Genomic DNA, 12,449 nt, shown 5'->3' with positions numbered 1-12,449 from the left:
GGTTTCATGGGAACCTTAAGCCAGGTCAAATTATTCACCCATCTAGCTCAGTATCAAGGGACGCGGGTGGCGCTGTGGTCAGCGGTTCGAATCCCCGCAACAAGGTGAGCTCCCGTTGCTCAGTCCCAGCTCCTGCCAACCTAGCAGTTCAAAAGCACGCCAAAAAAATGCAAGCAGATAAATAGGTACCGCTCCAGCAGGAAGGGTATTGGCGTTTCCGTGCGCTGCTCTACTTTCGCCAGAAGCGGCTTAGTCATGCTGGCCACATGACCCGGATAAACTGTATGCGGACAAACGCCGGCTCCCTCGGCCTGTAAAGCAAGATGAGCACCGCAAACCCCAGAGTTGTCCGTGACTGGACTTAACTGTCAGGGGTCCTTTACCTTTACCTTTTTAGCTCAGTATTGTCTACTCTTGACCAGCAGCAACTCTCCAGAATTTCTAGCAGAATATTTCACTCACTGCAACCTGATGCTTTTATCTGGCATGGTGCTTGACCTGGGACCTTCTGCATGCAAAGCATTGAGCTATATATAGTCAATGCAGAGCTATGCAGATCTGCTTCCATGCAACTGGCTGACCAGGCAGCAGGGAATTTTGACTGTGTACTTAGTATTACAAAAGGGAGGGGAGAGTACAACCCTTCTTGAGGACTGCTTTCAGTTATAACCTCATGTTCGTGTTCACAGGAATGAGGGGACCTAACTATCCAGCAAAAGGCAGGCACATAATTTAAGTGAAACTCCACCAAAGTGAAAACACTCCACTATACCCAGGCTGACAACATACACAAAATTAGTTATCCACTCTAGTTACTGCTTGAGCTTATGTAACAGACCCACATAGATCACTGTGCCAGATGGTCTCTTACACATACTACGTTGTCCTGGGGGCCGAATGTCAAGGTAACCACAAGGGGAAAGCTGAAGCAAATTATGCTGATGAAAGAATAAAAAGGGCAAACATCGCCCCATCATATTCTTTTTAACTGCCCCCTATTCCCCACAACCTTGCAAAATAACCCTGGTAGCTAATATCCAGATTATTTGCACATAATGTTGAAATTACTGGCAAAATGCAACCCTCTTTTCAAAAGACCCACCCCCCATGCTTGAAAGCAGATTGCTACAACTTTTGTACCAAAAAACCTCCCTTATTAGGAGGTGGCTTCTTGTTTAGCCCTAAATGCTCCTTTAGAAAGACCATGAATCAGAAGATGCTAATCAATTTGCAAATACTATTTACAATGGCATTTCATTTTTCTAAATTTAAACTCAAGGGGCCTTTTTTTTTTTGCAATGGCTCCCCATTTTGAAATACTCTCCCTCAGAGAGGCTCACCTGGCACCTTCATTACATATCTTTAGGAGCCAGGCAAAAACGTTCCTCTATCACCAAGCCTTTAGCTGACTGAACATTCTACGTCCTTTTAAATACTGTATTTTTTGCTGCATAAGACGCACCCGACCATAGGACGCACCTAGTTTTTAGAGGAAGAAAACAAGAAACAAAATCTCTCCCTCTCTGCGCAGCGCCATTCGCTCCATAACACACACACACATTTCCCCTTACTTTTTAGGAGGAAAAAAGTGTGTCTTATGGAGCAATAAATACGGTATGGTTTTTTTTTGGGGGGGGCGTTATTGGTTTGCTTTTGTTTTATTATGGATTTTGTGTTCTCATTTTTTTTAATGTTGTAAACCACCCTGTGATCTTTGGGCAAAGGGCAGTATACAAATTTAATAAATACTAACAACACCCAGTATCATGAAATGATGGGTGGTATGTAATGAAGTATTTTTGTTAGTGCTAAGACTTGTGGCTGTAGAACAGAACTTACCCTCTCTCTGTTTCCTCCATATGCCCATAAATCTGTTCTGGGGTTTCCACCAACCCTCAAGAGCAAATTTGGGGAGGGTGGGGGGCACACAGGGAGAAGGTGATGAAGTTCTGTTGCACAATTGGAAAACCTTGCACTAAGGGAACTACTTCACTGGATTCCTCCCTACACTTTAATCTATTTCTTATGTTTAGCTTTTTGTCTATTTCTTTCCCTTTTATAAACGTTTTCTTGAGAGCTAAACTTTGAACATGCTGAAAATGTTAATTTAACATACTCTTCAACCTTTTTTGCCCTTTGAAAATGTAAACATGTTTCTCATTATATTATATAGTTGCTCTGCTGCAAACCATTAAAAAGAAAGCAGCTTTACACTGAACGTTGGGTATTTCTATTTCTGCAGCCAGGAGCTTGCCTTTTTTTGCTCTACTGTGGTTAAAGAAACCTTCTTCAACTCTTACTTCAGCACTCAATTTGCTGCCAGAACTGTCGTATGCATTTTCATCTAATCTTCTGTTTACTTTAAATATTGTGATTCATGTTGGATTTTCGGTATTTTTGTTCTTTTTCATTCTTATCCCAAACACTGTGCTCTGCTACCCCCTCTAAGGCAAGGAACCTCTGACCTGTGGGCTTCATTAGACCTGACAGACCACTCCATTTGGCCCACGAGGCTGTTTCAACCCAGCCTGCCCCACACCTGACTTCACATACTTTTCAAAGTGCCATGGGTAAGCCAAGTCATGACACCATTGTGATGTCCCACCTGTCAAACGTGGTCCAAGAAGGGCTGAAAGGGTTCACCACCCTTGAGCTAAGTTTTAAAGTCTAAGGTTTAGGCAACACATTACCTAGATAATAAGGGAAACTGCTTAATATTCTAACAGGCGAACAAAGGACAGAAGTAGCATAGCTCTGTTGAAGGAAGCACACGCTCATTCCTGGTCCGCCTGAGGAAGTATTTCCTTCTATCAATGCGGACCTGAAATTCTAAGGAGCAGAAGGAATCCAATATACTGGGTTTGTTTGCACATTGTGCTTGTATTGTGGTATGAACCCCATATCACTGTTTGTTTGTTTGTTCGTTTGTTTGTTCCGTGAGCAGGAAGCCGAAAACAACAAACATCACTAATGTGAAAAAAATTAAGCATTCCCAAGAAAATGGTACACCAGAAAAGAACACCAGGATCATGAAGTTGAGGTGGAAATGGGTACAAAATGTGAAACACAGTTTGCCTGTTCCGCAGAGTGGAAAGATTCAAAGGACTGCTTTGGCTTTAATCAAAATGAAATGCATCTTACGCTGCTTTTACTTACATCATCACAGTTTTGCATGGGTGGGTGAAATAAATAAATGGAGAGGCCCTGCTCTCCATTTATTTACTGTCCACCCCCCACCCACCCACGCCCAGTGGATTCTCCTTGCTTACCAGGCTTTGGGAAGAAGGGAAGAGGGCTCTGGGACACTGTCTTCCATCTTGGAAGGGGGGCTGGCAGTTCCTGAGGTTCCTGGCTATATGCAATTTTGCATTTATGAGCGAACCTCCCAAATCAATCCCCCGCTTAAGATGAAAGCTACCTGTACACTGTATTGTTGCAAATATAATTTGTTGTCGTTATATTTTGACATGAGACAATCACCCTTAAAAAGCACATGCATCAAGAGATTTAGGGCATACACAGCTAGTAAATAGGCACATTTAATTGTTTATAAAAAAAAATACTCAGTGCATAGAATCAGTGAGCTGACCTGAAATGTGGAATAATCACATTGTGGCCTGATCTAATGCAAAGGGGCGGGGGTAGTCCGTTCATGCCCCTCCCCTACAGGCTAGGGCACCATATTCAACTATAGATTAAATTGGACAATCCCTACCAATTTCACCATTGACTTTTATTCAAGACAAAATGTTTTCCTGGCGTTTTCTTCCATGAGTGACAAGATTAAAGTGTACAAAAATGGACTTATATTTGAATAAGCACAGAAGAGTTAAGCGCTCAAACGGCCCAAGGAATGCCCCCCAAAATATTCAAGCAGCAGTGAAAGGATACGTGGAGTGCCTTCTGTTCTGCACACCAGGTAGAGGCAAGCAGCGATCACATGGGTCATCTTCCTCCCTCGGGTTAAGTGCTTGCTCACGGCCATCTTGAAAAAATTGAAGGCTGTATCAAGGCAATGCTGATTCAGTTGCAGCTGGTTCCCCAAATGATGGATCTGCCGTTTTCCTTTCAAGAGAAAACAATAAATAATAATAATAATAATAATAATAATAATAATAATAATAATAATACACCATTTGCAAAGCATACTTACACTATGAATTGAAGTCAACTTGGTTGCTCTATACTTTTGGGTAGGGGGTTGTTTTGTTATAAAATAAGAAGTTAAAACTTTTAAAGCCGCTAGGTCCGCTCTCTTTCTCAGATACTATATAATTTGCACCCAAGAAGGGGTTGTGTTCACTCAATATGGGCAGTATAAAGATTTTTACTTAAAACTATGTACAGTGTTAAATATATACAACACCCGAATCAATTATGAATTTCTGCAGTGCTGCCTGCAGATCACAAAAAACCCCACAAACTAATATATATCCACTTAGATAGCATAGGGTACAACAATTTGTAGCACTTTCTTTCTTTCTTTCTTTCTTTCTTTCTTTCTTTCTTTCTTTCTTTCTTTCTTATAGTGGGTGTATTCACAATTTTGCTTGTATAAAACTAAAGTACAGTATTCATTTTTTGATGCTGCAGTCCTAGGCACTTGCCCAAGCTTAAGCTACACTAAAAAGAATGGATTTTACTTCTGAGTAGATGTGCATAGCATAAAACTCATATATGTGCCAAATATGTGCTACTATAAATGATAGATTTTAAGCTGTTAGAGAAATCAAATAAGTTTAGGTTGGATGATAAATAAGCATGCATTTCAGTTTCCCCCCAAAATTGTCTATTTCCCCACTGCTCCCCAAAAAAGCAAAACCAAATTGTGTGATTCCACCACCACCCATGGCTTCAAACAGATAAGCCAAAGGTTTGTTAAGAAGCAGGATTGTTTTCATCTGAATAAATGTACAGATACTCTACTCCGAAGAGAGTGAAGAATGCCCCTCAGTGCAAGGGTGCATGTCTCAAAATTGCAAACAGAAGACATTCCACATTAGTTTGAAAGAAAAGTGAAAGTTTTCAGTTCACCAAAAATCTGGCAAAGCACATTCTTGCTCATGCAGGTCCCCTGACCGCAAACAAGACAAAACCACAACTGAGGAAATCTGGCCATAGAAAGAGATGTGCCCTCTAAGTTTGCCACTGCTGTGGAAGTACTTCCTGCAAATCACATTTGAGGAGAGCTCAGCTGCCAGATTACAAAGATTAAGTTGTGGCTTCAAGAAGACGGATGCACCTTATTGCTTTGTTTGAAGCCCTTTAGATGACTCATAAGAGGATATGACACAGCTGGTGATACAGTTGTGGAAAGCATAGCACAGGCACATCATGCTAATAAACACTTCAGCTGCAGGAAACTGTGGCAAGAGCACAAGCCCAAATTGAAGGAGAGTAGTTATAGAAGAACAGGGTAAAGTAAGTATGGTATTTATTGACCGGCCAATGAGTAGAGCATAGGTTCAATATGTAAGAAAAATGTTTCTGCCATGTGTTGTTACAGGAAACATGCAGAACATTAAAGTTTCACGGGGATATTAGAAACAAATAACATTTCCATGCAGGGAGAGAAGTTTGCCATGTGGCTTGTTCAACAGTTTAAGCTAAGCACATGATGACAACACCAGACTTGTCAGGGAAATGAAAATACTGTGTCCATGTGAATTACTTTGTGCTTCTTCTTCCGGACTTCCTATCAAAGCACCTATAACACCAGACTAAGGAGAGAGTAGCCAGATATGACAGATAAGCTCTTATAGGGTCAGTTCATAACGCAACCTTCCATTTGGGTCCTATGTCCAAGGGGCCAAGATAACAAATCTTCCACCACAATCAGTAATATTTTATATGATCTAAAAGCTATGCTCATAAGGGCTCAGAAATCTGCTTTACACCACTGATCCTTTATACCAGGGACTATACTGGGGTTGGGAAACAGAGGCACTCCAAACATTATAGGACTCCAATTCCCATCATCCCTGACCATTGCCCATGTTGGCTGGGCTTATGGGAGCTGAAATCCAGGAACATGTTCCCTATGCCTGGCCTTTCTCGCAGGATCTCTCCAGGATTTCAGTCACAAATCCTTTCCAGCCCTACTAGAAGATGCCAGGGATTGAAGCTAAAAGAATCTAAAAGAAAGATCTACCAGTATGCTGCATCCCTTCCCTGGATACATTAATCTATAAATTCAACTTTTCCCATAATACTTTCACTAGGCTTTCTCTATCGTCTACATTGCCTACCAATTTTGTTTGAAGAAACCCAATCCTGGCCTGTGTTATACCAGTTATAAACAGGGGAAGTGAGCTTTGCCCTGGGAATTACAAACTGCACTTGATGAGACTGACTAGAAATGTGGAGAAAGACCTATCTCGATTCCTGAACTGTACTAAATATTATTTGGTCAACACAGGATGCTCAAAATCTTGTTTTTCCAATCCAAACTGATAAACTGTTGCCGACAAAGCTCACATATATAATTTTAATATGTCATCTAAAAAGTGCCTTGTGTACTCCAAATCAGATCAAAGCTGGTGCCAGAAACATGGGGAATTATTCATAGGACTTTTTCCACAATGAATCGTTTTGATTAAAGCCAACCAAGCTTTCACAGAACCACCTGGTGTCTCTCTCTGTATGCTTGTCTGTACGTGCATCATTTTTGAACTGCGAGAAACTAGACTTTGTTAGTGCTGTCTTCCGACATGAGCAATGCCCATAGTGCTGCCAATCCCAAACCCCAATTGCCAAATGCCCAATCTAGCACCATTTTGCTAATTAAATTAAATTAAATTGCTTGCAGATGTGCCAGCGCTGCACTGGTCTCTAACCCACATAAATTAACTATCCTGAACAGGCTGTGCCTGGCTATAATTAAAATGGGATGTGCAGGTTAATCAGCAACTATGTTTTTAATTTCCCTACAAAGGAGCATAGTGCACCCACCATTATTTTTAATTCCTAAGCCTCTTTAACAAACATAATCCGTACTCTGATCTTAACCCCACACACACATACACCAAAAGAAGTTGCTCCTGCAGGGCACAGTGCAGCTGATTCTCTTGTGGCTGCTTCAAACGTTATGAAATTGCGAGATGAGAAGTAATACAAAGCTGGAACTGGCATGCAACCAGCATGTAAATACTAATGTGATCACATACATGTGCAGTTCTATGATTCCATGTATTTTGCTACATACAGATATGGCAGGCAGCTGCAATGAGCTGGAGCTTCCCAGTGTGCATACACTACATGCACCAACAGCAGAAATACATACTATGATTACTACATTATGCCCACCAGGCTGCGTGCTAATTCCTAAACAGAAGCACTTTCTCAATACCAGTTTTGTAATGCTTAGTAAACCCTTCTTTTTTCCCTATGCTCAGGGGAATAAGAAATACCGTAATTTAGCACTGAAGTATAATGAAACACTGCTTTCTTCTGTCTGGGTCTACAAGCAAAACAGTGTAATTTTAATTTTGTAGACTGTAAACTGTGTGGCAGCCCTTTGGACTAGGGGTACAGGTAGGTGGGTGGGAGGGCGGGTGAGCGAGCGAGTGAGTAAAATATAGCATGGCATACATTGAAAGTTCAAGCACATTATGTCACCAGTATCCATTTCCTAATGACCCAAAATGACTTTGTTTATACAAATTACCCTATTTTTCTGTCTATAAGACGCCCCGATGTATAAGATGCCCCCTATTTTGGGTGACTCCGGTTTAAGAAAATGGGGGGAGATGGCCCCCATGTATAAGACGCCCCCAAATTTTGGACATTATTTTTTAGGGGAGAAACCTACGTCTTATACACGGAAAAATATGGTATGTCATCTTTTCACATCTTTTTCATATAATGTCCCAATTTGCTCCCTATTTTCTGCTTTTGGTGTATTAAAAGTAACTGTTTATTGTTTTAGTGATTCAGCACGACGTTCCTCATTCTACTTTCACTTACAACTGTCTCCGTTTACATTTGTTTTGGCAGAGTTTGGACTCCTTTACACGTTCCTCGTTTTAGCTTGTCCTTTTTAGCTGCTGTCCAAGCAGGGCAGGTGATAAAAATGTGGAACCGGTTTCCAGAAAACTGAAATAGTTTTGCAATCCTGGCTCATGGCACACCAACTAAGCAGGCCCTAGAGAAGATCCAGGTGGCCTGGCCATCTGTAGAATCCCAAACCCTGATTTCACCTTCACCACCACGAAAGAACACTTGCATTAATAATCAAAAGGGGAGATAATTTTAACTTGCTGAAGGACCAGTACAGGCCTGCCTCATATAATGAGAAGCTGTGAAATGAATTAATAGAAACATGCTATTAGCTACCGAGTGCCAAGTTCAGACCAACAGTGCTTCAAGTTCAGTGTTTCGTAGGAATCTGAAAGACGCAACTACGTTTGCACTGTGACGGTGTGATGACACCTCAATACATCAGCACAACAGACAATTCAGCAAGACTGCAAGGCTTCATCAACAGGACGCCTAGGTTAGAGCCTCTGGATCATCCTCTTCACTCCAATGAGCTCTCTCTCAAGTGGTTAATAAAGCTGCATTCCCTGCAGGCCCAGAGAGCTTCAATCTGTCAACCACTATGCATTGAAGGGTGTGGAAACTAAGCAGCAATCATAACGGGGAATTACAGCTTTAAGGAGTGACAGCACTGACAGCAAAAGATCAAGTGTATTCCCTCCCCCCCCCCCCCCCGACTGGAGACCAGGGCAGAGAAACAGCCCAATTAAGGTGAGAGTCAGTAAGCCTAGAAAAGCCAACACAGACTTTTGAGAAAATCCTGTCCTCGGGGGCCATGAAAAGCGCTTTATATATTGCACCTCAGTAACTTCCAAACAAAAAGTCAGGGCTTCTGCTAGCATCAAGCACTGGGGTACATAGCATGTCCAGCTGTTCACTGAGAGTAAGTGGGTAGAGTAATGAACTATGACCAGGGAGGCATCCGTTCAAATCCGAACTCTGCTATAAACCTCACTGGGTAACCCTGGACCAGTTGCTAACTTCTAGTACCTATTATAACCTACCATGGAGAGTTCCTCAAGAGGATGCACTGCAATGTGCAACCTTCCTGAGGGAAGAGGAAAAGTCAAAGGGAAACTTCTGAGCTGGGCCTGGGACAGTCAGATAAAATGAGAAATCTCACTGATTCCACATGTCTCTGAAGCTCATTACAACATCAGGGACAAGTTCCCTTCAGGCTCAAGAGAAGGGCAGGGGTCCATCCCTGACCTGACAGTGTACTACAGAGACACTCAGATAAAATGTGGCTTCTTTCTCACTGCCTTCCAAGTGTCTCTGAAGTTCAGGCTATCACTGGGGCAGGGGAGGAGGAATAATGTCTGTGGAAACCACATACTTGGACTGCAAATCAAGGCTAGGTGTAATTTGGGGGTTGGGGAACTGCTGTGAACAAAAAAATGGGGACCATCCACAGTTCAGGAAGCAATTCAGCCATAGAAGATAACGCTCACAGGTAATAAGATTGTTATTAATAATGATGGTGGTGATCAATCGTCTTCCACAGGTGTATCTAAGGCAACGCGCAAAACATTGTAATTTTAAAATGTTTGGCATGCCAATCTAGGATGGAAGACAAGTATGAGAGTGAGCCCTGTTTTCTTTCCACTTGCTGCAACCAAAATACATATGAATTGGCTGGAATAAGAGCTCTGTCCCAGGAGAAAAATACACAGCTCCGATGGCTCAGATGCACAACCCGTAACTACTAGAAACCTTCCAGTAGCACCTTAAAGACCAACTAAGTCAGTTCTTGGTATGAGCTTTCGTGTGCATGCACACTTCTTCAGATATTCTTCAGGTATCTGAAGAAGTGTGCATGCACACGAAAGCTCATACCAAGAACTGACTTAGTTGGTCTTTAAGGTGCTATTGGAAGGAATTTTTTTTTTGTTATGACTATGGCAGACCAACACAGCTACCTATCTGTAACTGGTAATAGAAACCTTGCATTCAGTGTAGCGGACCCAAGCCTGTGGAATTCCATTCCAACAGAGATTAGACAGACACCCTCCTTGCTGAACTTCAGGCACGTGACAAAAGACTTCCTTGTTCCAGAAGGCGTCAATTTTCATGGTTTTACTGTCCCCCTTTCTGTAAACTGTGTTTATGCATACCACGTAGAAATGTGAATAATTAAACAGTATTAAAAATGTCTTAAATAAATAAAAGTTGCAGCAGGAAACACTGCAAGGTGGTGGTATGCGATTCAAAGTCTCAGAATTCCAACATATCTCCAAAAAGACATACAATATATTTTACCGTATCAGGTTTGCTTTGGTTTCTTTACATATTTGTGAGGATTCTTCTACTAGGATATACTAGAATTATGCCAACTTCTGAAACACCATGCCAACAGCACATCCATCTTATGCATCAAGATAGGCATTGCTCCCGAGCCGAGGAATTGTCTGATCCTTCCTTCAAGACATAAGTTATTCATCAGGGCACTGAATTACTTTTCACAGCCCCCAAGCCATTGTCTTTTGCTTCAGTCATCTTCTGATCTACAGCCTTGCTTGGAGGAGCATTCTAATTGGTCCTGTTTGGAGTCACACTTCAGAGCAGACACTTATTCAACGTATATCAAAATCTGAAAATGGTGCCCCATAGGACACACCTTATACAAAGTCGTATTAGTGAGCAACATTCTATGCCTTCAAAGATCATTTATCCACTACTACTGAAGTAGAAACATCTGCAAAGAGCAGTGTTTATTCACAATAGTCAAGTCTCTCGCTAGGTAAATCTGGCTAGGTAAATCTGGCTAAAGATTGTGCGGGGGGTTAAGTGCAACAACACTATCATCATATACAGCTGTAGACAGTTTGTCTCCACTATATAGATACCCTGGTTCAGGAATGGATGTGAGAATGGATGGGAAGCATGGATGATGGCATTTGAAATACTGCTACATATGAATGCATGAATATATATATATGTTGTTGTTGTTTTAATTAAGTACTGCTGTCCCAAAAGTTTTTACAGATCTTCCCACCACATCAGCACCAGCCACTTAGCTTGTGGTTTCTTAAACTGTAGGGTGCATTCCCCAAATGAACAGCACCAGATTATCTAATAATCTCATAATCTGAGTGCTCTATCTTGCCACAAGCGAAAACAGACTATTGGAGCTCCACATTATCCTCATTCCCACTAATTTTAAGATTAATTTAAGTTTTTTGAATGGCTTTGCAAGATGGGCACGCTGGCACACGAAGGAACCAAGGAACCTAAGCCACCTCTTTAAGAATCATGCAGTCTTTGCCTAAAATGGCTTATCATATCAGAGTAAATCAGGCCCACTGAGAATCATGGTTTGCAAACCAGGAGCACACAACTTCACCTCACCTCCACAACAATTACGCCCTTCACGTTTTTAACTGCAGCAGTTATTGCACACCTGTAGCCCTCCAGGTGTTACTGTGCTATAGTACAGTAACTTCCCTAACCACTGACCTTGATGGTGGAAGTTGGAACAATATATGGACAGTCACAGTTCCCCATCCCTAAACTGCAGTTTCAGTCCTTGATCTTTGCAGGAACTGTCTTTTGTGTTAACTATGGTTTTCATCAGTGCTCATATCAATGCAAGAGCGAAGTTAACAAAGCAAAGAATAAAAGTAAAAGGAGTGGGGAATTGCTCTGGACAATCACAGTCTTTTAACCATAGTTAGGAAATCAGGAGCATTATGACTGCTCTGGGCCTAAGATCATTTTACAGACCATTTGCCGGACTTTCCATCAGAATCTCAGCCTTTGGTCTCCCCAAATTTCCCAGAGGTTTATTTCAATGACTCTGACTTAAACGAGAGCTTGGCAGTGCTCTTAGGAAAGCACTTATTTATATCATTGGAAAATACACAAATAGAAATACAAGATAAAAAAGAAAGCTGTTAAAAACAATAGTCCTGCCTCCGCAGACAGAGGCGGTATGCTTCTCAATACCAGTTGCTGGTAAATCACAAGTGGGCAGAGTGCCGTTGCATAAGCATCTGGACCAGATGGGCCTTTGGCCTGATCCAGGAGGTCTTCTTATGTTCTTAAAAATACTGTCCTACTGAAGACTGCAGAAGCTAAAACTTCTTGAAAACATTGTCGGCATTACATTTGACTAAAACAAAATTTGCTCTAAAAAGAGATTCCACGGTGACTCAATTAGTCAATTAGCTTTCTCATTTCCAAAAGTATTACCAACCTTCCAGTATTAGAAACTCAGATATATAAGCTAGGAACAAATGGCACCTTAAATCTAGGTTACAGTCACCACAATGGAATATTTATTCGCCAGGGGTTGGACTAGATGACCCTCAGGGTCCCTTCCAATACTACAATTCTACAACTCTATGATCTCAACTACATTGCTTGACTGTAGTTGTTGTAGGTTATTGAATTTATCTACCACCCTATACCCG

At 41.6% G+C, this 12,449-nt stretch overlaps 1 protein-coding gene across 1 annotated transcript in view; it reads right to left on the bottom strand.

Moving 5' to 3' along the window:
* The window catches only part of BRF1 (BRF1 general transcription factor IIIB subunit), a 192,053-nt gene that overhangs the window by 154,969 nt on the left and 24,635 nt on the right, over nt 1-12,449 (bottom strand). Inside the window, exon 3 of the mRNA XM_083734186.1 lies at nt 3,892-4,065. Within this exon, the coding sequence (XP_083590312.1) occupies nt 3,892-4,065 (174 nt within the window). The remainder of the gene's footprint in view (nt 1-3,891; nt 4,066-12,449) is intronic.

The sequence above is a fragment of the Podarcis gaigeae genome, assembly GCF_964106915.1.
Source record: "Podarcis gaigeae genome assembly, chromosome: 1".
Lineage (NCBI taxonomy): Eukaryota > Metazoa > Chordata > Lepidosauria > Squamata > Lacertidae > Podarcis > Podarcis gaigeae.
This window is presented reverse-complemented; position numbering and strand designations above follow the sequence as displayed.